We start from the raw sequence: 25,240 nt of genomic DNA, 5'->3' as shown, positions 1-25,240 counted from the left end.
TAGACCCTTCATGGTTTAACATCAAAAAGGTTATATATATTAACACATTTATTATATTTTTCCCTCCTCTCCTGACTGGTGAAGTGAAATGCACATTCAAATCTTTTCGATTCTCTTAAAATCAATTCAAATTTATTTTCTATGTATCAATAGCAAATTAAAAAAATAACTTCAATAAATCATTATTCGCATAAAAGTAAGTTTGCCTGTTTATAAGTACATTCGAACCCTTTTTTAAACAAACTAAAAGGGATGGAGCCATTTCAAATAACGACATTTTTCAGATAATCCATGGAGGCTTTTGGCTTGCAGTAAAAAATGAAAAAAAGAAACATTTCCAAATAAAAACCGAAGGGTCTATGTATTTTACATACAAATACGAAGTACAGTATATTTTATCCGAAATGTAAACTAGAGAAAAAGAGCTTCATTAAGTGTTTCATGATCAGCTTACTTCATTGTTTTGCGGTTCAACACTTTAAAACTGCATTCCACGGTTATATTCGCCTTGAATCTGTACAGCCCATGCACATTGTCAATAGCGGCTACATTTTGCAATAACACACCTTTTTTTAATGAAATTTTTTTGGTTAAGGCGAGAGTTTGGTTAAAATGGGTTTTACTGTATTGACTATTTTCGATTTTATTGGTATAATTAGATTTTCTGTCCAACAATTTGGGCCATGAACGAAAACAAATAAATTAAAATAACTTGGTACATCCATTAGTATTGGAATTTAAATGAAATGGTCCAATTCGGAATGTTTCCAATCTCTCAGAAAAATTTAACTGTACCAGCTGGTTTTGCATACTAGTCATTTTTTTTCCTCTGTTGAGATTTGGGAAAATGATGAACCTGTACTTTTTCTAACCTTGGGCAGCTAATTTTGGTCTGTCAGATATGTCTTTGATATTCAGTGGTGGTTAAAAAAAAATGGAGATTTGTCCGCTGGTATTAAAATTTAAATGAAATGGTCCAATTCGGATTGTTTCCAATCTCAGAAAAATATAACTTCAACCAGTGGTTTTGCATACTTGTCATTTTTTCCCCCTGTTGAGAATGGGAAAATGATGAACCTGTATTTTTTCTAATGTTGGCCAGCTAATTTTGGTCTGTCAGATATGTTTTGATCTTCAGTGGTTTTTAAAAAATGGAGATTTGTCCACTGGTATTAAAATTTAAATGAAATGGCCCAATTCGGATTGTTTCCAATCTCTCAGAAAAATATAACTACAACCAGTGGTTTTGCATACTTGTCATTTTTGTCCCCCTGTTGAGATCTGGAAAAATGATGAACCTGTACTTTTTCGAATCTTGGCCAGCTAATTTTGGTCTGTCAGACATCTTAAAAAAATGGAGATTTGCTAAACCATAGATCAAAACAAGAGGAAGTGGTAGACCAAATCCAACTATCCCTTTTATATATATTTCTTAGGTTACATGGGGTGATTAAATATCTAATCCTCCTATCAGAAGCATTTTTGCATCATCTCAGTGGTGGTTTTTGAAGATGGTGAAATGAAATGCATCTGACGGGGTCAACGGTCAACACATTTAGGATCGGAAATATAAATTTTTGATGATATAAATGATCTTGATTTAAATATGAGATTTTGTCTGTCAGGTCAAATAGTTGAATTAAAAACAAGCACTGAAGATGGAATGCCAAACAGTGAGGATAGGCAGATCAGCAATTACCAAATTACACTTTTGTGATATTTCTTGAGGTGAATCCTGTAGTTTGGTCGTTACCATCAGTTTGGCCTGCCTATCCTCATTAAGTTGGTCTGTCAGACACATTTCGGCTGGGTTGGTGTCACAATCTGCGTAAATACCTAACCGGATGAACCCAGCACCGATGATAGGAAAATGATGAAACACATCTGATATATCAAAAGCCAATGAGGTTAGGCTGAACAGGATAAATGAAAAAACATTAAAGACAAAATGCCAAAACAGCGAGGATAAGCAGGTCAATATACTTTAATTTTTGTTTGATTTCTTGAAGTCTTTAGTGAAATAACCTAATAGTTTTGCCATATGTGCTCCTGGTGTACCTTTTCTCCCTGAATTAGTCTCAGATATTTCAGTATTTCACCATTTCTAAAAACAACACTGTCAATTAGGGGCGTCGGTGGCCGCAAGGTTTAGTCTTTGACACGGCGCTCAACACTGTAAGGAAAAGGTCCCGGGTTCGAATCCAGCGGCCCTGCATTCGAACCCGACATACTTACAAATGGGCTTTTTTTCAAAAACACCGGCACCCTGAGGGTTTATATGACCTCTGCTGTTGCGAAACCTCGTAAAAAAAGAAAAGAAACTGTCAATTACAAAATATCAACTTGTGTCTACATACAAAACCAATGAGGTTTGGCAGACTAAAATGATTAGAAACTACCAAATATTAACTAACTTTTGTATTATTTCTTGAGGTCTGAAGGTGATAAACCTATATCGTGAAGATGCAGAGCTGCAATAGTTTGATAGCAATCATTTTGGTCTGCTTTTCCTTGCTGGGTTGAACTGTCAGATGTGTTTCAGCTTCATAAGATGATGAACTTAGCACAGAAAATGGCAAAATGTTAAAACGCTTGATCAATATAGCAAGGATAAGCAGACCACAATGATTGCTGATGAACCTACAGTTTGACTGTTCTAAGATTCAGCCGACCAAACCTTCTCTAATGCCTAGTATACAGGGGCGTTGAATTGCGTGTAAATGGGTGCTTGTGGCGAAAAGAGAAATTTTATGAAGGAAGTTGTCGTTTGTCTGTGGCATTATTTTTCTCTATCGCTTCTATAAACTAAGAAGGCTGCGACCCCTTCCCGATAGGGGAAATATTATATTTGTTACTCTCTACCCAAAATCAAAATGTTTCAATTGTTTTAGAATATCAATTAACTTGTGACGATTTTTTGTACTTGATTAAGGACGACATTTCATCAAGACATCAGAGTGAGGGATTCTATCCCGCCAGAAGAAAAACTCGTCATAAAACACCGATAATGTTGACATTGCAGATCGTGCATCAACTTTTAAAAATATTACAATTAAATAAGGTTTTAGTTGAGCTAAAAAAGTCATTGGCACGAGCAGGATTCGAACCCACGATCTTCGGCTATCGTAACCTCAATCCACTCGGACACCAACTTCCCATCTCAACCGCACCTTTTGAATTTTCCCTCCTTTTTGCCATTTTTCAAATGTTGTGTAATCGGATTGGAATCTCGGCGACAAATGAAATGGCCGGGTTTTGATAAGGAGTTGGTGTCTGAGTGGATCGAGGTCACGATAGCTCAAGTGGTAGAGCAGCAGCATATCTAGCCGAAGATCGTGGGTTCGAATCCCACTCGTGCCAGTGACTTTTTTATGTAAACTAAAAACCCTAATTAATTGTAATATATTAATTGGTCAAGCGGACCATGAAATTACTGAATTTTTTAAAAATATATTGGAGGGCAAGTTAAAACTCCAGAAATTAGACAAGTTTAAATAACTAATGTATCATGCTGTGACACAGAACTGCTCAATGGTAAAACCACCTCTAAATCCCTGGAATGTGAAGAACATGCAGAAAGAAGAAGCAGTTGATGAGAAATTGTCATTTGTGATAGATATGAAAGAGCTGTAATAAATATAATAATCGCTATGTTCCACAATTCAGGTCTTTTTTCAATTTCGTCGATCAGGGCATCGGTGTCAATAGGATACATTTCCATCATGATGTAAAAATAATAATATTCTCTGGTAAAACGTGTGTTGATCTAAACAGACCAATTGGTTACTGTGTATCTCGACTCGGGTGGTGAAATGCGCGTAGTGAAGGGAATCTCGAATTGCGTGTTCATATGGCTTAAACCTGCTTTGCCATGTGTACATTCTAGTTTAAACTGCAACATTTCACTAACGCGCGTTTCTAACACTTCATGTGTACTAGGCTTAAAGATGGAGCAATGTTGAAACGCGTCTGGCAAACCAGTGAGAATTGTCATACCAATGTGAACAGATATGACTGAAGTACATTTTTAATTGATTGGTCTTAAGAGAACATAGATTGTTGTTTAATTTATTGTACTAGCACATAACTTTGGTAGTCGAGGAAGCAGGGAAATAAATAATATATATGTAATGATATTCCACACCTTTTATTTTCAGCAAGCTTCCATTTATTACATGAAACAATGTTTCAATCAATGGAATAATTGCGATTTCCTTGAATATAATTTGTTTTAATTTTTCTTGTATAAAATAATCTCATTACAAAGTTCCAAGTAAAAGAATTACAAAAAAACACTTTAATGATATGGAAATAACAAAGTTCTATTACATGACGGCCCAGGATAACAGTTTTATAGAAAAACGTATAATTCCAAAAAAAAAGAAAAAATCTGAAACATCAATTGGTTCTCCATATTTTCTTAATTAACAAAAACTACCTTAAGTCTACAATAAATTATATCTTTGTAAAAATTAGCAGCTAATTCAACAAATAAATAGTCTTATCAGAGTAAATGTTTTTTTGGTTTTGCATTGAGTACAAAACCATTAGAATAGACGTTACAGAATATAATTTAAACGTTTTGAAGTTTGTGTAAATGTTTGACTAGTATCTGAGCTCAGGTGGAGCAACACATTTACACAATTAGCTCAGTCATTTTTGGTCTACCACACACTAAATAAATCTTAAGTTATCCGATTAGGAACTTTAAAGGTTTAAGCAAAGTTTCCTTCTGAAAATTATATATTGTACAAATATAATTTTCTTATAAGCACTTGTGGTAAATGAGATGAGATCTTTGTCTTTTTAATGCTAAAAATATCAATTTAACACTTATTATTTGTGCTAGCATTTTACATCAAAAAGATAAATGACCAATTTTTTTAAATATAATTCTTAAGGCCACATTATTGCATCAAATTTTGTACAAAATCGTGCCAGACACCTTATCCGTTAAATTGTGCTATGAACACATCTGTCTGGCAAAGCTCACTTAATCGTAGTACGTGTTAAACATTGTCTTTTATATATATATATACAAAATATACTTTTTACTTCAACAATAAGTCACAGGTACAAAATTTATTATCTACTAAACTTTTAAAATATACAATCAAGTATCCAAGCTTGGGTTGTCACTTGATTGATTAACCAACAAATATTACATAAGTAATTATTATTTAACACCAATTTGTAAACAAAATCACAATAGTGAATTTTCTTTCCACTTAGTAGAGAGAAATAACAAATCCATAGTCCTAAATAAGTATTCTCTTGTAAACATTTTGAGCAAAAATATGAGGTATTCTGTTACATATACATCGAGGCCTCATAAGTTACACAAGATAAATTTATCACAAGTCCATATTAAATTTTGGCACAAAAACAAGTTATCTTACAAGTTTCATTTAACTATTTTAGAAAATAAGTTTTTTTATATAAGAAAAGTAATAACTGAAAAAGAGAAAAAAAAAAAAAACAAGAAAAATTACAGAGGTTTTCCCGAAATATCTTTATTATCTTTTAATATAATCAAGGGGTCCTTTTCAGGACGACATTATTTCTAATCTAATATTTTTTTTTCTATTTTGATCTATGAAACATATTAAAGTTGTTTTAGGTAATGGTAGCAAAAAAATTATTAACGTCATCACTGACTATTCAAAATTGTTTTCTCTAAATCGCTAAAGCTTGCATTGACTGGACAATGTCATCTGCTTGAGGTACAGTGATGTCCACATCCTGAGGTGACCTAGGTGTTATAGGCGGTGTCAGTGGATTTGGCATTACACAGCTACCTTCTTCGGTTCCACTTTCTGCATTGTCTTTGTTGAACCACTTAGTGTTACTATTTTTTGATCTTGTACTCTAAAGAATTCAAAAGAAACAACAAATTGGAAACAGGTTTAAGTAATGTTTCAAGTATGTTCGAGTTGTTAAAAATAAAAATAAATGATAAAATGGTATAACGGAAATTCATTTTTCAGACGGAAAGTGGGAGAATTTGATCCTAAGCTAATATAATCTAAATAACTGTTGATAATTTGATGAAATTCGAATTTAATGTTTTATATGAATTATTTAAAAACCAAATAAAATGAATTGAAAGAAAATAAACGACTTACGTATTTATTCCTATGATAGTATGTTCTTCTAGGTGGAGCTGGATAGTAGGACGGGGCCGGCGGCACTGGGTTGAGATACTGTCTCGCTGAGTAAAATGGAAACTGTGGTACCTGTAGAGATGAGGATTGGTTATGACTAGGAACAAGGAAAGGTCTAGGGCTTGGGCCGGAATTTAAAACTACAGGAGAGGACCTATGGGGTTTTTTACCAACGTTTCGGTTTGTTACATCAGGATTGTTGTTATTGAGGTGCCTCTGAACTACTTTCCTACCCGGACTTTGACATTTTATTCTAGCATGATGCAAATGATCTTCATTTCGTTCATGGTAAACTTTCGACAAGGACACAACCGGTGTCTCTAATTTGCTTTGTTTGTCTTTCTTTTGACAATCTTCCATATTGGGATGAACTATCTGTGAAATTTGGTGAGGTAGTGGATGTTGTGGAAGAATGTGGGGATGGGGTGGTTGTTGTGGTGGCTGTTGTGGCGGTGGCGTGGAAGGCTCGGCCATCTTTTGCTAAACACAAATAATTTCAAAATGAAAAAACCTGTACCATTTTTTTTTAAAGACTGAAATCGATGCAGCCTACATTTTAAAGGCAATTTTTCAGGAATCTAAGTTAGTTCATTATAATTACCTCCGAATAAAATACAGTCGTTGAATCATAACCTCTTGGAGGTGTATACATAACAGGCTCTTGAGAGATAGAAAGAGGCTGCACAGAGTTTTGAGGCTGGAAGTAAGCCACATCCGGTTGAGATGGTTGATGAGTTAAATAGTACTGAGGGTATGATATCACACCAGCAGAATCACTTCCAGACTGAACAGTAACAACACCGCTATGTGATTCCCCAACCTGGTAACACCCTTCGAACTGCTGCAACAATTTTTAAAAGTTAATTTTAAAAAACATAATTGCATTGGATTCATTGTAACATTGTTACACAAAAGCACAACTTAGAATAGTTAGTACAAACAAAAATATTGTGTTAAATGGCTATGTATGTTCATTTTATAAATATAGTTATGCTGCCCAATAATGTCACATTTTTTATTTTGTAATGAAAACAATCTAATATCTGAAATTAGTAAAACTTTTTGATATACTCCATATATTAATCACAAATGAATGAGTTGTCAAACGATGTTAGTATTGCATTATATTTCAAACATTTTGAAATCTTTCTGAATTATATTGATTTCTATGCACCTACCGAAATAACCCTTATGACTTGTTTAATATTTTATTTTCATAATTAATTACCATTAACCACGATTAATTTTATATCATAATAAAAAAACAAGACTGCTTAATAAAAACTTTTGTAACTTTTACAATAATTTTCATGGACTCACGACTTAATAATCTTTAAAGATTAAACTTTATTCTGTACATATGATTACGAAACCAAATTTAGTGCAATACCTAGAATAATTACTAACATTAAGTTCATTCTGCAGGAATGCCACAATTTTGGTCAGAGAGAAATTGTCTCAGTTTCTCTGGGGTGTTCTAGAAAACTGGCCCGAGTCAGGCTGAGAATTGTGCTCTCCAGGGATCACATTCAGGAAAATGGTACCCACCCTCAGGGTTCGGTGATAAGCATTGCACTTTTCTTGATGGCATTTGAGTGGGATAAAATGGAGAATGTGACTAAGCTAAGTTCAGTTGTGGATATTATTTCACATAGAAGTGAGTTTTCTAAGGTGGGAAATCACAGAGAAACCTTTTTTTTGTGTGCTGTTTTATGTACCTTACTTAAAGGTTTTAATGAATTAATTGAATGGGCTTGGAAGAGAGAAGATGCAGAAGGGGAGATGTGAGCAAGAGGGGGTCCAGAGACAGGTAGGGCATTGCGATCACCTCTAATGACCAGTTCGTTTTCTTGGGCTTAACTATTCCCCTGAGCATTGTTCATTTGTGATTTAAATGAAAAATGTGGACTCCAGAACCCCCCATTTCAACTATACCTTTTTAAATAGTTAATAGCCTTATCCCGTTGGTTCACAGAGCCTGTTCATAGGTGGGTTAAAATGCCGAGCATTCTCTGTTTGGCGTGTTGTGGAATGAGTAATTGAAGGAGATTGAAAAAGAAAAAAGTAACATAGTTCGTTAATTTCAATCCTATCATATAAACATTACTTGTTAGTTGTTCATAACGTACATCTTTGAAGACTGTGAACGAAGGCTACAGAGTTCAGAACGAAGAAGTATTAAGGCAGGCGAGTGAGAAGAGGGAAGGCGCAAGGAAGGACATAGGATTGAAATCCAGGAATGGAGGGGCACAAGGAAAAAACAACGGTGACATTTGTTGCTCTTGGGAGAAGCAGTTACTTGTGGTTGATGAGAGGAATTGGATAAACTTATGGCCTTGAGAAACATATTCGAAGGGTCCATGTCCTTATTTTCATCAACACTATCCCCATCACTCACATCGAACTGATGCACAAATTAATAGCACAATTTTCAGATGTATCAACCCAAGAATCATAAGAGGTGCACCTGCACGCCGAAGAACCTATATGGAGTTTGTGGATAGGTACAAATTGTGGGTAAGAAACTCAGAAGGAAAACGGGAGACCTAGCGAAGGATAAGTGGTGGGCTACCAAAATAGACATGGCCTGTCATTAAGTATAGCCAGTTTTCCTACACCAAGTTCGGTAAAGGAGATTTGAGGGTTCCTCAGATTGGCCTCCTATTATCGATGGTTTGTTGATAGAGCAAAGCCTCTGACTGAACTTATGAAGCATGGTTCAGTTGTGGGAACCGAGAGCAGGTAGCTTTCGAGTCCCTGAAGAAGGTCTAGATAGTAGAACTGATCCTTAAGTACCCCGACTTTAAGAAACCACATTCATTCTCGTGACAGACTCATCCGACGATTAGAGCCGTCTTGTCTCAGGAATTAAATGGCAAGGAACACCCGGCTGTTGCTAGCCAACAATGGCCCCAGCCTATTCAGAGACAGAACAGAAGCTCCTCCCTATGGACACCCCTTCTGGGTTATCATTGATCATGTTATGCTAATGTGGTTGTTTGGATTACAGGACAGGTCATCGAGACTGAAGCACGCTGGCATGCTTTCATCAAATCAGAATTTCCACAAATTACCGTTGAGTACTTTAGTGACTGGGAGTTTTGTGGCCCTGAAAAGGGCCGGTGTTGGGTAGAGAAGGCGAGACAATGAATCGAGGTGGGTGTTGTGTAGAGAAGGCGTGACAATGAATCGAGGCCGAGATGGTGAGTGTGGCGCCGTTGGTGGTGGTCTGTGACCATGAGTAAACCGTTGGCTGAGGTCCGGGGGCCGTGAGTCGGTTGACTCCGCCGAAGGTATTGGAGTACAGCAATTAGCCGAGGGGCAGCAGTTGGCGTTTACGGCCAAGTCGGCTGTTTAGAAGGCAAGATGAGGCTAATGCTGCGAGTACTTACTGTTGTCAACGGTGTTCCTTTAGTGATGGCTCGTCGGGTTGACGAGTCTGCTGTCATTGTTGCCGATGTCGGTTACATTAGTGATTGGTGAAATCTCATCGGGTTGACAAGTCTACCTCCAGCGAGGCAGTGCCCCTGCTTATATAAGGAAGAGCTCTACTCTGATTGGCTGCAGAGTGGAGGGTGAGAATATTCCATAAGTCGTAGTGGCATCTAGCGGTAACGTGTGGTAGCACAAGTACAAACCAGGTCAGCTTCATACAAATGCCAATGCCCTTCTGATGTATGCTAAGTTTAATGGGATCCGTTAACTATGGAGGACCTTTTCGCTGGACAAGAAAAGACGCCAAATGTCAAAAGGTTCGATTGGAGCCTGACATATAGAACAGATGATCGGGGTGCCATCTATTGGAAGTCACCCAGCTGCACTAAAACTCAGGACAGAGCACTAATTCTGCCCAGCCTGAGAACACGAGTCATAAATTGGTTTCACGATTTTCTGTTGGCAGGGCACCTGTCCGTAGAACAAACTGCCCATGCCATACAACAAAATAAATCACTTTTGGCCCAGTATGGAAAAGAAAATTCTAGGCTAAGCGAGGGCGTGAAGAATGCAGGAAGGCACTCAAGGCTCCATTGCATAGCCCCTCCTACTTAGATAAACATTCGTTCAAACAGATCTTCAATGTAGTGGGCCCCCTCTGAAGTAGTCACTACAGAAATGAATACATCCTCAGTGTTATGGATCATTTTTCATGGTTTGGGGGAGCAACCGTCATTCTGAACCGACAAGCAGAAACAGACATGTGATACTCATGAACAACTGGATACTCCATCTTGGTGTTACGTTGCCATATATAGTAGCATTACTTACCGTCCCTAGAGTAACAGGAACATTTGTACTGTACTCTAAGAGACCACATCATGCAGTGAAGGAAAAGCTTGAGATAGGTGGCTACGGTTTATGGTCTTTGCTTACATAGTGCCACATTCTTCCACAGGCTACTCCCCATTGGCACTTATATTAGGCTGTTCACCCTCTATTGCTTGGAGGCAACCAACAACCATATTGTGAGAAAGACGTGTCACCATAAAGTAGTTCTCTAATAGACCTCAAGAACTGGCTGCAAGAAATGTGAACAAGGCCAACAAGAGGTGAGAGATTGAAAGAGAGAAAACTGAGAAATGTGTGCCCTGGACAACTAGTGGAGGATCTAGTAGTCAAGTCAGAAGAATAAAGGAAATTCCATAAGCCAAGGACTGTTCCACGTGGACAGAAGAGTTACCGAGATCACATACCTCATTGATATGGATGACAAGATGAATATCATACACATTAACCTACTGAAGCCAGGCCCCCTTGGGATAAGACAAGCTAATGACGGTTGCAACAGAAACAACCAGGAGCCTCATGGTGTGAATGTGCTCGGAACCAGCCAGCCAGCATGGACGACCCCTTACTGTCAATGTACATGTAAGAGGAAGAGGACAATAACACCAAGAGCATCCCCTCTATTTAGACAAAGGAAGTATCAACTCACAAGAATAAGATGACCCCCAGAGACCATCTGTGGTCACCACCGTTAGCGGATCAGTCACCTCTGACTCACAATGAACCTAATATACCTTTTCTGTCTTACATCTTAAGGTCCCGTAGCTGACTGCACAATAACCACATTTAAGTTCTCAACACCCTTCCACAGGTTTGGGAGGGGAGGTTTCCTTGGGTTGTTGTAAGCTGTTATAAGTATCAGAAACTAGGTTGTAACCTTACGAGATTTACTGTTGGGTAAAATACAACCATACCTAATCTCCCTTAGATCCTTGTTAGTACCCATCTTTTACATAGGCCCTTTAGTTCTCACAGGATTTGATATGGTTTTGGATCCCAGGCCAGGGCTCATGGGGGAAATCCTTATTGTTTCAGGGGTGGGCATGAACACATGGTCTTCCTCCTAATGATTTCTACAGATTGCAGTTTCCAAAGGTTGCCATCTTCCCATTAAGGATGAAGCCACATGACTCATGGCAATCTTACGCTTAGGGTCGAACTATTAGTGGCCGGCTCCTGTGACCATTGCAGAGTTGTCTTAAGAGTGAGAAGAACTCTTCCGCCATGACATAATAGAGGCAGCACGGACAAAGTGATGTATGAGACTGTGGGAGCATTGGATGCCTTGACAGAACTCAAGGCACAAAAGTATATGGTGCTTGATGTAGAAGTGAGGTACACCTGAGTGTCCGAAAAAGATGCTTAGTGATCTTGGCATTAAGGACTTGCCAAGGTCACTCCCTCTCCCTTACAGCCTTGAGGTCTTCAGTGGAATGCAGCTTTTTAGCCACCTACCCAGCTGTCGAGCATAGCCACCAAAATTAACAGACCATGGCAAACTGATGGAACTATATGAATGAGCCTGAGGTGTGGGCAAAGGAAGATGAAGTAAGTGAGCCCGCAGGATATGAATGCTGGCAGAGGTCGGAAAGAGGTTATATTTTGGTAAAATAATCAGGGGAAAAACAAGTTATTATTATTGTGTTTAAATTTTAAGTCTACTGTTGATCTTTACACCCAGTTATTATGGTAAATAAACACATACATACAATCTCTATAAAAAGGTAGTTCCTTTAATTTAATTAATTAGTTTAAAGGAATTTACAACGATGTCTCTCGACATGAATTGTAATAGTGAACCCGCTGAGCCCCCCCCCCCCAACACGATGTTCCAATGAGAAGCTAGTTTTTAATGCTGCTCAATTATGAGCATGTGAAAAGAGGGAATTATTAACTCAAATATTATGTGTTGTATTTAATGACTGTTAATTAATGATTATTTTAGATTGTGAGATGTGGTCTTTTGTGATGTAGGTTTAGAAAAAGATTTTCTTTGTTGTGCCAACATTTCAATCTTTATTTAGATCATCTTCAGGGCCTGGGATTTTCAAACATTGTTTGGATTGTACAAATCCATTTTTAAGATGTGAAAATGAATTTAAACAATGATGTACGCAATATAGAAATTTTAGGCTTATTCAAAAAATTTGTATTCACTCAAAGTGTGTGTAGATGTGTCAAGGCTGTCATGTTGCAAGTGTTAGTCAGATAAAAATATTTTTTGTTTGTATGTGTATGTTTGATTTTGAAGTTTTTCTTAAATTATGAAAATTTGTTTGGTTTAAATAAGTGATATTTAATTTTCGTTTTAAATGCTATATTGCTATATTTGTCCTATATATTTAATATCACAATCATTACAATTACGTTGGTAAACCCCGCTTCTGATAGTTCAATAATGTATGATAAACAACTAAAACCTAATGATTCATTTTTGGTGGGGTGCTGAGTCTAATTGTTGCATGTTCATAATTGAGCGGCATTAAAAACGGCTTCAAATTGGAACTCAATTTGGTGGGGATCGCCGGTTCACTTTTACAATTCATGTCGAGAGACATGGTTGTAAATCCCTTCAAGTGATGATAAACTTGAAATCAGAATCATTGAAAACAACAACTGTGAGTAGGAACTATCTTTTAAATACTGAACAACATACTCCACCATTAATCATTTCTAATAAATACAATTGTCTGGTTTTGAGTTTTTCCCTAAATTTCCACTCATTTTGTACCTGAGACATAATCAATTCCATGAAATACTATGAATCACCAACCCAAAATGTCTACCCAAAGAATGAATAAAAGTTCTATCGGGTTGTCCGGAAAATAATGCAGGATTTTAAGTTTTCATTAAAAAAAATCTATATAAAATATTCTGTTTACGTTTACAGGATTACTCATTTGTATGAATGTCAACACTTATTAATCCTCTTCCAAATGATATTGTTTGTTTACCTCTGTAGCATTCCGCTACTTGGAAATAATTCAGTCATCCTTATAATGTCAAAGCGAGAATTTCGTACGATTTTCTTTTACAAGTTTAAACTCGGCCGAAGCGGAGCCCAAACGGCTAGAAACATTAACCAAGTCTGGGGCGAGGGTTGTGTTAATGAGTGCACTGTGCAAAGGTGGTTTAAAAAATTTCGGGAGGGAGATTTCAGCCTTGAAGATGAAGAAGGTCGTGGAAGGCCTTCCTCTCTTAATGATGATGTTCTGCGATCAGTGGTGGAAGAAAACCCCAAAACAACTGTTCGAGAACTTGCAGAGCAACTCAAAGTCAGTAAAACGACCGTCGCTGACCACCTCAAGGCGATTGGAAAAGTGAAAAAACTCGAAAATTGGGTTCCACACTCATTAAACGATCGCCAAAAAAATCAGCGCTTTGATGTTTGTGCATCACTTCTTTGTCGAAACAAAAATGACCCATTTCTGGCCAGAATTGTTACATGTGACGAAAAGTGGATTCTCTACGATAACACTAGACGTTCTGGACAGTGGCTCGACAAAGGAGAAGCTCCAATACATTTTCCAAAGCCCCCAACTCATCAAAAAAAGGTAATGGTTACGGTATGGTGGGCTTCATTTGGTTTAATACACTACAGCTTCTTAAATCCTGGCGAAACCATCAATGCTGAATCATACTGTAACCAAATTAATACCATGCATCAGAAATTGGCAGTAATGAAGCCCTCTTTGGTCAATCGGAAAGGGCCCATTTTGTTGCATGACAACGCTCGACCACATGTGTCACGTGTAACGTCACAAAAATTATTGGAGCTTGGCTATGAAACTTTGCCTCACCCACCCTACTCTCCGGACCTCTCGCCTACTGACTACCATTTTTTTAGACACCTGGACCACTACTTACAACACATAATATTCAAAAATCAAACGGAACTGGAAAATGCATTTATTGACTTTATCAATTCTAAAAATTCTGAATTCTACTCAGACGGAATTAATAAGTTACCAACACGTTGGGAGAAAATTATTTTGATTAAAGAACATTGCTTTAAAGTAACTAGTTTCTTTTTTTTTGTTTAATACCAAAATCCTGCATTATTTTCCGGACAACCCAATAATTTAAAACCTTTTAAGTACAAAACCAATAATCTTTTATCAAACTCACTTTCATGCAATTGTTATTAACATGAAATTGAAAATCTTTCTGCAAACCTTAAAAGGTGAGCCGGACTCGCTGCAGATGAAGAGAGAAAATTCTTTATATATTAATAAGGAATTGGGAGTGTATTTACAATAATGTAAGTCGGTTGATAATGACCAGCAAATCCTTCTGAAGGACCCACATACCCAGCAGCTCCATTGCACTACACCCATACAAAAACAAAATTTTAACATTTTTAAATATTTAATTTGACTCAAACGCTAAAAAAAGGAAAGCTCGATTGAAAGCAGGATAAACATTAAAATTGATTTGTTTTGTGTACAATCTGCTCTAAATACCTAAATTAAAATAAACACTACTTTTGGTCTAGGTTATGTGACACATTTAAGTGCTAAGCACTGTGACATTAGTAGGACAGCAGTAACATATACATACTTGTTAAAGAAATTATTACACATGATTTTATGTAAAATTTATAAATAAATGCAGTACTTACAGGCATTGGATAAGGATAATGGGTTTGGTAGTAAATATGGCCTTGAGGTGCATAAGAAAAAGGGTAACTTTGGCCAGAATTTGACTGAGGCAATCCAGAATAAGTTCCAGCTGGAATAATAATTTTTTGTTAAATTATGCATTACACTGAAATACGTTATACAGAAAATCTTTCTTGCATGCTTAATTAAAATTTAAATAACTTATATTCCTTAAGATAGACAAATTTAATATATTATCATCATTAGCATTTTGTTGTAGACTACCTTTAATCTGCTTAATAATTACTTGGTAAATAGTGCTTTTCAACTACTGATACGTAATTGTTAATGATTTTTTCAAGGTTTGATGTACTTTTGTGGTAGAACTTCATTATCATAGGATGAATGTCAATAAAGCCTTTAGTTCCAACTGTTTATTAGTTTATTTGGGAAAACAACGTACATGTGAACTAAAGGCTTTATCAATATTTAGCCTATTATGGTCATTTTTAATCAATATTATTCAAAATGAAACTTCGATCCATCGGATTATTCTTAATTAAAGCTGGGGGATTTAAATCTAGAGCCACTAGCATTACAAATATGAGTCGAATGTCCTAACCACTCGGCCAACGCAATCCCCAAAATGCAATGTTTATTCAAAATACTAAAATAGAATTTCATATCATGAGTGGCAAATTCATTCTTTTGCCAAACGTGTTACTCATAATTTATTAATCACTGCAGTATTTAATCTAACATCTTATACAACAATAGGGCATTTGTGAAATCTATCATCTCAAAGATTTGGTAAATGTAACATTTCCATTTGGTAAGTAGAAAATAATTGATTTGAAAATAAAAATTTAAAATAGTTTAATGCCTTGATTTACATATGTTATATTTTCTTTGTGACTGTACACATGACGTAATACCATAACCTTTAATTGAATCAGTGATGTAAAACCGGATAGAGCAATGAGAAGTTACGACAATTGTGAGTAAAACAATTCTTTAAAAAAAATTATCGTTTAAGTTTTAAAACCAAGTTATTCCCTTAATAATACAGAGCAAACATGCAAGAAATCATTTCTTGAAAATAATTCGCTTTTTGTTGGATATTTACCAGCTGTGTACACAGGGGAGTGTTCTACGTGATTTGCTGGCAATGGTGTCATTGGTTGAGCAGTTTGAGGTGGAACTGCTTGGTGAGGGAAATATGCAACACCATTTAGGAAAGTATATGTAACTCCATTCTGTCTACATACTTGATTTGGAAGTGGAACAGGACTTCCTGGACCAGCCTGGACCCCTTCATATGACGGCCTTCCATATCCCTGATTAATATTCTTGTTAAATAACAATACTCTCTAATATTTAAAATTGATGTTTATGTTTGAGTTGTCTTATTTTATTGATGTTCTTTAGTTCTTATTGATAAAAAATAAATATACATACCGTCTGAACTTGTTTTCTAATGGCAGGGGCAATATTTAGTCGCCTTTCTTTCAGTACTATATTTTCAGCCTGTTAACAAGGTAAATATAAACAAATAATACAACAAACTGTCAAAGTTGATACCTACATCTTTCTGTAAGCGTTTTGCCTCGTCATCAGTTTCAAAAGTAACAAAGCCATAACCCTTAGATACACCTGCACGATCAACAATTATTTTTGCATTTTGTACTGTTCCATAACTTGAAAATAGCTGCATTAAATCTTGTTCGGTGGTAGAAGAGGATATCCCGCCTACGAATATTCTATTTGGTATTACTGTACCGTACTTTGGTGCATTGTTGTTACAGTTTACTGTGGGGGAGGGAGACTCCACTGGCTCCTTTATGTCTTTTATTTCATTAGGCATCCCCTGAAATCAAAGAGAAGAAAAATTATTTTACACATTTTGTGCATCAAATGTGTTCAGCACTTGGTTTTGGATATTGATTGATTTATTACAAAATAACACATTTCATTATCTACTTTGTTTATAAATTTTATGCAAAATATCAACAATTCAACATATACTTAGTTTTTGTTAAATTCATGAAAATACAAGTTGTATTTTGTGTATGTACAACATATTGTGTATTATCCAGTTTAATTACATATCTTTATATAGAATACATTAAAAAATTCATTTGTATTTGTAAAAATATATGAAAAAAGTTAAAAAAGGATATTTTCAACTTAAATTGAATGAAATATTTTTTAATAAATACCCAAATAAAAGCTCACTTAAAATAACTTATGCTATTTATGTAATTATTTGACCTAAAAACTGACTTTTTTCTCTAATGGTTCAACCTCATTTTCTTAGATTCTGAAATATCATTATGGGCAGAGGCAAAATGAAATCATAAACAGCAATTGGAAAATGTCTAGAGGGCGTCAGTGGCCACATAGGTTTAGACTTTCACGCTCATACTCTAAGGTAGTCCCAAGTTCAAATCTAATGGCCCTGTATTTGAACCCGACGTACTTACAAATCGGCAAGTTACAAATTTTACAAAGACCCAGACACCTCAAGAATTTATATGACCTCTGCTGTTGCAATCCCTCATTTAAAAAAATCTGATAATGTGCTGACACATATGACTCAGAACACATTTTTTCTTTTTAAATTTGCGTCTAAAAGGTTATCTCTACAATAATTAATAAAATGGTCACAGTAAATATGTGGAGGATTAATTGTCCTTACAAAATAATTTAAAAAAATAAAAATGATTGAAGAAAATGCCAATTCCAAAAAGAAAATTATAACTGCCAGCATTTTCTTTTTCAATATTTGAATTTTGAAAAAAATTACAATTTATTTCAAACAATTTGATGATTGCTGACAAAATAGCTTTATGTAAAGATATAAGCAATTGTGTTACTTTCTTTTTTTAATAATTTTTTTCTCTTTACAATGAATCATTCAAATGCCACGTGTATTACAAAACATACCTAAAAATTGTAATTATGAGCTCTATCATTTTTACTGATTTTACAATTATTTAATTTTTTTTTTTTTTAAATTCACAATTTAAGATTTCTGACATTTTACATGTTGAAGTGAAATAAATTAATGTTAAATCACAATCCTCAAATATTCTGAAACTTCTAAATTTCATATGTTCAACTGTTCAAAATTCTACTTAGAAAAAAGAAAAGAAAGAAAAAAAAAAAAAAAGAAACCAGTAAATAAGTGAATTGTTTTTGAAATTGATCATTTTAGTTATTCCCATTATTTCCTTTTAACGAGTTATGCCCAGAATTGAAAACTTTATGAAAGCTTGTTCCCACCAGTTTACAATCGTAAAATCAATCATATTATCCCTTTGTTAAAATACACTATCAAGAAACAGAACCTGAGACACTTAAATCTTCAACAAATCTTACCATTGTCAAGTGATGCGTCCCCGCAAACGAAAATTATTTTGTATTACAACTTTTTTCAAAACAATAAAAATAACTTGTCAAAAAATCTTGTCAGCTGTTCTCCTATGTTCTTCATCACAGCTGGAAAATTATAACTGAATTACTTTAATGTAACTGATTAGTTGTATTTGGATTTTAATTTATTTTCAATTCAAATGAAAACTAACTAAATAAAACACATTTTATCTATTTTATTTTACTTATTTAACTTCTTTTTAATAGACTGTATGTGTACTAAATAAGTCATATTATGTGTGCTAACTAATTAAATTCAATCAGTGAATCACTATTAAAAAAAACAGCAGTGCAAATAATTTAATCATTTATTCTCCAACAAAATAAACACATCATTCAAAAAATAATTAAATAAAGTTCTTGTTAAAAATGTAATCAACCTGTTTTGTAATACAGTGGAAACCTGGTCCGTTTATCCGGACGCCAATGATTCGTACCCATTTGTTAAATATTTTTTATAAATTATTTGGAGATCGTGAGATACGGTCTGGTATAGGAGTGTATAGTGGTACAGTCTCCAAATAATCATTAACTAACGGTCATCAAACACCACACATTTTTATATAAATTTTTCATAATTCTCAATGTATGTATATTAATTTTTTTAAACTCATAATTCAACTATGGGACCGTTAATTTGTCGTTCGAAATTCGTAAAGGCCACCAAATCGCCCTTCCTCTAGTCACACGATCGAAGAGGCCTACAGTCACGTTTTTGTTAAAAAAAAATAAAAAAAAGTTGTACATTATTTTAAAATACTAGAAATTGTGTCGTGTTGTTTGTATGTTGGCTTCCGTTAAAAGGGTTTGTTTTTAATACGTATATTTTTATTTAATATATTTATTATTTTTTACATATAAATTTTTTGACACGCCTGTCCGGACTTAAACAAAAATAAAAACTATCTATTACATTCCCTAGTTTTGTGGTCCGCTTGACCAATTAATTAAGGTTGTCAGTTGAGATAAAGTGAATGGCACGAGCGGGATTCGAGCCCACGATCTTCGATTTGATACGCTGCTGCTTTACCACTTGAGCTATCGTGACCTCGATCCTCTTGGACACCAACTTCCCATCTCAACCATCCGTATCCCGCTCGTGCCATTGAATTTTTTATCTTCAACTGAAAACCTTAATTAATTGGTTACTATCTATTACTTTAAATGATACTTGATATATGAAATAAAAGTGTTCACTTTCGTATGTGGTTTTTCTGTTTTTATGACACGATTCTAACAAAATCACAAATTTTCAGATTATCTGGACTTTCGATCATCCGGACAAGTCCTGGTCACATAAAGTCCGAATAAACGGATTTCTAATGTAATAGATTCAAAATGGAAAGGGTACTCTTTCATAAATTCAGTTAACCAAATATTAAATATCAATCTAAAGTTTTGCAGCCCAGATGAATGTGATATAATCACTGAATAGTATGACTTGATTTTGTTGTACTTTTCTTCTCTCCCCCTATTTCCCACTAATTAATTTTTACCAACCTATGTTGTTAAATCTACTTATAAATGCTTATAATAAATTAAGAATGTTTTGTGTAAGCGTATGTCCACTTGTCCACTAGTGTTTACAAACGGGTCAAATGTCAAATGCTATCTCAATTATCTGAGGTTATTAGAGAAAGTTCTGCCACAAAAGAACACAAAACTATATTGGTAATCCATATATATTCTCAATTGTGAAAAAGAATGAATAAATAAATAATAGAATCCTTTAGACATTCTGGCAAAAACAACGTACAAACAATCGGTGGAATGGCTCCTAGAGAAATGTTTGCTATGAACAATATTAAATATAATTTTTCAATGGGAAACTTCAAACATTATTGGAATGATATTCACAAGTCACAAATGACTAACAAAAGACTTAAAAATTGACCTATGTACATAGCAGGTAAAAATGATGAGTTAATAAAATATAAAAATGAACAGACATGCAGATAAAGATGACAAGTTAATAAAATATAAAAATGAATACAAAGATTGTGATTATGAGTTTCATGGGGCCTGTGGGGTGATGAATTCTTAATTTTCAAAAATTAACCATTCAAAGTCATCAAGAAACTTTAATCTTTTTATGTAAGGTCTTGTGATGAAGATAGTGTCATGAGCAGGATTCGAACCCACGACCTTCGGCTGTCGACTTTTTCATTTTAACCAAGACCTTACATAAAAAGATTAATTAATTGAAAGAAGTAATTTGATCAATCAGACCAATAAATATAATTGATTAAAGAAAAAGTAGCACGAGTAGTCAGTAGGGGTTCTGAAGGAAATCAATTTTCCCATTAGACAAGGGTATTTTACATTTGGAAAATAAAACAGTATGCAAGTTCTAAATTTTTTTAAAAACATGCAGGAACCAGAGAAAGATATTGCCGTAATTTGCATAGTGTAAATTCATACAGTAAGAGGAAATGAAAAGAATTCCAACCACCCTTTTTGAAGAATATTGAGTTTCAACTGTGATGGAAATGCAAAGGATTGCTCTAAGAATGTTAGCATAACTTGGGCACTACTGAACACCAACACAGCCGTCAGAGTTAACAAGATGCCTCTCGTATTGGGGGCTACTAAGTACCTATTCACAGCCTATATATTTTTAGACCATAAACATCTCAATCCGAGAGCCGAGATAATCAACACGAAAATAATTAAATTGTGAGATTTATCTATGTGGTCTGCACGGTAATAAACCCTTAATTTGTTGTTACAGATCATATAGAAATCCTTCCAAACAAAAGTATTAGACTAATATTTAGGTCTTCCTCAATGTGAACAATAATATTGTTTTAACCTTTTTCCCCTCTCAATCAAATAGTAGATAATACACTAATACACTGAATGGGACAGTATATATTTATAAATATTTATATAATAAATATACATACTTTATTAAATATATATACTTAAAAATAAAAATTCAAATGGTGAGCCCAGCATTTTTTAAAAACATCTTTATTCTATATTTCTCAGTTTTTAAATGTATAACCATTTCATGTACAGAAGCTTTTGTAGTAATTAATAAACATTAACTTTTAGTTAGAATATAAAAATTGTTGAATACAATGAGGGAGGGAAAAAATGACCACTTGAACCAGATGCTTGCATATTATCCAGTAATTAACAGATGATAAAAAAAATTGTCAAAAGTGAGAAAAGCTTCCTTTGCAAATGCATTCAAAAAGGAATCATTACTCAAAAAATGTGTTTAACACTGAGGAACATTCAACCAATCCACTTTGATAAGACAGAAGTGAATGTACAGTTTTAGAATTGGGACAAATGGAACATAAACAAACGCACTGTTTTAACAACTGGATTATGACAATACTCTTAAAATAATCAATTCATTTTTTATTATTTGCTTTTGTGTTCAAGTCTTTCCTAATCATTTAATTTGAATTTCAATTGTTTCATTGTCTTTTTTTGTAATATATGTATTTTATGCTTTCATGCCACCATGTGTTAATATATATTATTATTTTATTTTAAATAATAAAGGCATTCAACCAGTCTGAGTTACTATTTGCTCCTGTTTTTGCTACACTTATGGACAAATTTAAAGCACCCTCAATTTATTTAGTCTAAAATTAAACCCATTATCTTTCTTTATTAGTTACAGAAAATTAGAAGCTAGCGAAATCAAAATACACAGTACATAATACTTTGTTTACTTCTTCATTTACTTTTGAACTGATTAATCCCATTTGCAAAAACAGTAGCATTATGCCCTTCCATTCTGCTACCCCTAAAGATCGCTTTCAGTTAAACCTTTTTCTTTGTTGATTTCATCTGATATTCTTATTCTTAACGGCTCTAGTCAGGTATTTGAGTGAGTATGACAGTGTCAGGGTCATAACATTTTAGACGAAGGATACAGCCAGCATGAAGTCCCGAGGAGACTGAGTGTAAATCACTGTACAATAGAAAGGATTATTCGGCGCTTCAGAGAAAGAGGGCTTCACACTAGATCAAGACAGGGTTGATCTAGGACTATGGATGAGAGACGATAGAGTGATACATCACCAAGATCTACGAAACCGCACCATGAGATAAGAAATCTGATAAGACGTCTGAAATATTTTGACTTCCTTCACACTTGTAAGAAGAAGGCACAATGAAAATAACCTCAGGGCACAGCATCTGGCTCGTAGAACGCTTCTTACGTCAGCTCACAAAATGAATAGGCTTCAATTCACACAGGAACATGTGAATTGGACATTGGCAGACTGGGGGCGAGTTCTCTTTAAAGAAAAGGTGAGGGTTGGCCTCAAATCTTCAGATGGGCATAATGTCAATGTCATGCATGCTCAGGAGAAAGGTTTGCATGCTGTACAGGTGGCATTTCCTTAGAGACCCACACCAAATTGTTTTTATTTATTAATTTGTTTATTTTAATAAATATTTTCTTTTTAAATGTTTTATTTTTATGCCCATTTTTTTTTTTTTTTTTTTTTTTTTTTTTTGTGTGCACATTTGAAAGAACCTAAATAGAGTGCGTTTAGTTTGTCAATCAGTGTAGTTTTTCAGTTCATTACCACCTTCGTACCTGTCATGTCCTGGTCCCCATATCACCTACCCAATTTCCCAGAAATTGGAGTTATACAATAAATTTTAAAATATTTGTAAAGGTTGCACGGTGCAGCTTTGTTGTCAAAATCAAAAACTAATACAAATTATACAATTTTTTTCATGCATAACTTTTAATAATTGATATTTTGGCTGACTTTTAATTATTATTATTTTCATATTATTTTACTTATTATTTTAGGCGAAGAGGTATTAAAATATGCTGTGTTACTTTTAGTGGACTGGACTGAACCCATTACAAAGATCATCCAAAACCAAACAATACACAAATGGCCATAATCCATAACAAATTCAAGGTGCATATCAAGATAAAAGAAATATTGTACCTTGATAATTGTGTAATTTTTTTTTTTTGTTAAATAAATCAAATGGATACTTGAAAAAATATGATCAAATTATGATAATGTCGGGGGAGAGACTAACAATTGTGTAATCTGGAGATAAAAGAAATTGTTGTAATTTTAAATTGAGGGAAAAAATGTTCACGTTTGTACTTAAACGTTGTACAAATTAAGCGGTTAGGCTCGATTAAAAGAGAAAATAGTTGAGACTGTGAGTAACACACGGTTTTCTTTTTCCGACTTTTTATAATTTCTAGACAAATGCCAAATACAGACCTGTCAAATATCGCCAAGGAAAGGATTATATGTAAATTAAGTAAGATTAACACGGGCTAAGTTTTCAAATTTTCCAAATACCTTATTTTTCATCTGAAGAGCCATTGTTTACACAGTCCAATTAACTCGTAAGTACGCACGTATCTGGAAAAAAACAGAAAACAAGTTATTTTAAGGGGAAAAGAAGAAGGATTTTTACACGCGGTGTTGGTGTAAAACTCACTCCACGTTACATTACAATTTAGTAAAGTCCTTTTTTCTATAAATTTTTTAATGGAAAATCGTAAAGATAATCTAAAAAAGAAGTGATGTGGAGCGAGTGTAATAAAACCGACGGTGCTGGGAACCAAAATTAGAAAAGCCCAGGACCAGTCGGAAGTTTAAATAAGCAGAAGAAAGGGGTAAAAACGGTTAATGTTCAATTAAAAAAAGGACAAAAAAACTTACAGTATGAATCAGTCTAAGAAGTTCTGAACCTTCACTTTTGCCATTCCGTGTCTGCTTATTCGAAAAGAATACTGGAAAAGAGGGGAAAAAACAAGAGGGCGAAATTTAATAGCGATATTCTAACGAGACGTGTGTCGGAACGTATTATAATGGCGGGCTATAACTAGCGAGAGATTAAATTCCGCGAAACTGTGTCCGAAAAATGGAAAACGAGAGAAAATGAAATACAGCCGAGGGAAACAATTTTGTTCGACGGCCGCAGTGAAAATTAACAACGTCCTCTCTTCCAAAACCACGGTCGAAACATTAAACAAACAAACACATTAGAAAAGAAATTCTGTTAATTCTGCGAGAGAAAACAAAGTGAAAGGGACATAAATAAACGTCAGTGATCTCAGGTTGGTCAACTTTAAGCGGCCGATGAAATGAAATTTCCCTTTACAATTAAATTTAAAACTATAAACAAAACTATTAACCATAAAAAATTAAAAACAAGACTACTTCTTTAATATAAAACAATTTATCATAGAAAGAATAATTAAATATTTTCATAATAACAAGTATATTCAATGGTTATTTTCTTGGGCGCCCTATCTAAATTTCATAATTTGTAAATTATTAATTTAATTAATTATTAAGGGGACATCAGAGGCTACAACATTTATGCATTGACACGGCGCTCATCACAGTAAAGGTCCAGGGTTCGAATCCATCATCCCTGCAATCCATACAAACCCAACAAACTTACTTGCAAATGGGTTTTTGTTTTTCAAAAACTGAGGGTTGAAATGACCTCTGTTTTTTTCTGTTTCCATTACGAGGAATCACAACAGCAAATACATTGCTACAGTTGAATAAAACTTAGATGAGTGATATGTCAATACATTGATCACCGCCGCCTTAGAAAAAACCTACATGCGGGTATAGTCAATGATGGCCCACAATTGTAGGTTGTTCAATGATGAGGAAGAAACTGCCAACCTTATTATCTTCTAATGCAAAGCAATTATTTAACCTAGGATATTAAGAAAAAAAAATTCTCTAGAAAAATAATTGCAGGAATTACTTTCAATGATCTACTTCT

The 25,240-nt window shown here is 34.5% G+C and overlaps 1 protein-coding gene across 5 annotated transcripts; it reads right to left on the bottom strand.

Annotated features, from left to right (window-relative positions):
* Positions 1-4,128: 4,128 nt before the first annotated feature.
* On the bottom strand, positions 4,129-24,536 carry LOC106670129 (protein boule-like). 5 transcript variants are annotated; one of them, XM_014400197.2, is made up of 10 exons: positions 24,157-24,533; positions 23,791-23,853; positions 18,431-18,550; positions 16,635-16,916; positions 16,508-16,576; positions 16,176-16,386; positions 15,070-15,179; positions 6,766-7,005; positions 6,126-6,644; positions 4,129-5,868 (listed from the first exon to the last, which is right to left on the bottom strand). In XM_014400197.2, exons 3-10 carry the CDS (start codon positions 18,431-18,433, stop codon positions 5,677-5,679), a joined length of 1,626 nt encoding a protein of 541 aa, XP_014255683.1. In that variant the 5' UTR covers positions 18,434-18,550; positions 23,791-23,853; positions 24,157-24,533; the 3' UTR covers positions 4,129-5,676. The 5 variants fall into 5 exon arrangements, with proteins under 5 accessions (XP_014255683.1, XP_014255682.1, XP_014255685.1 ...); XM_014400196.2 differs by lacking the exon at positions 18,431-18,550 and having other exon boundaries at positions 6,766-7,002; positions 24,157-24,536; XM_014400199.2 differs by lacking the exon at positions 18,431-18,550 and having other exon boundaries at positions 6,126-6,236; positions 6,766-7,002; positions 24,157-24,534.
* Between the last annotated feature and the right edge of the window lie 704 nt (positions 24,537-25,240).

This window comes from Cimex lectularius, unplaced genomic scaffold (genome assembly GCF_000648675.2).
Source record: "Cimex lectularius strain Harlan isolate CLEC.00 unplaced genomic scaffold, Clec_2.1 scaffold40, whole genome shotgun sequence".
Lineage (NCBI taxonomy): Eukaryota > Metazoa > Arthropoda > Insecta > Hemiptera > Cimicidae > Cimex > Cimex lectularius.
The sequence above is the reverse complement of the archived record's forward strand: the minus strand, read 5'-3'. Positions and strand labels throughout refer to the sequence as shown.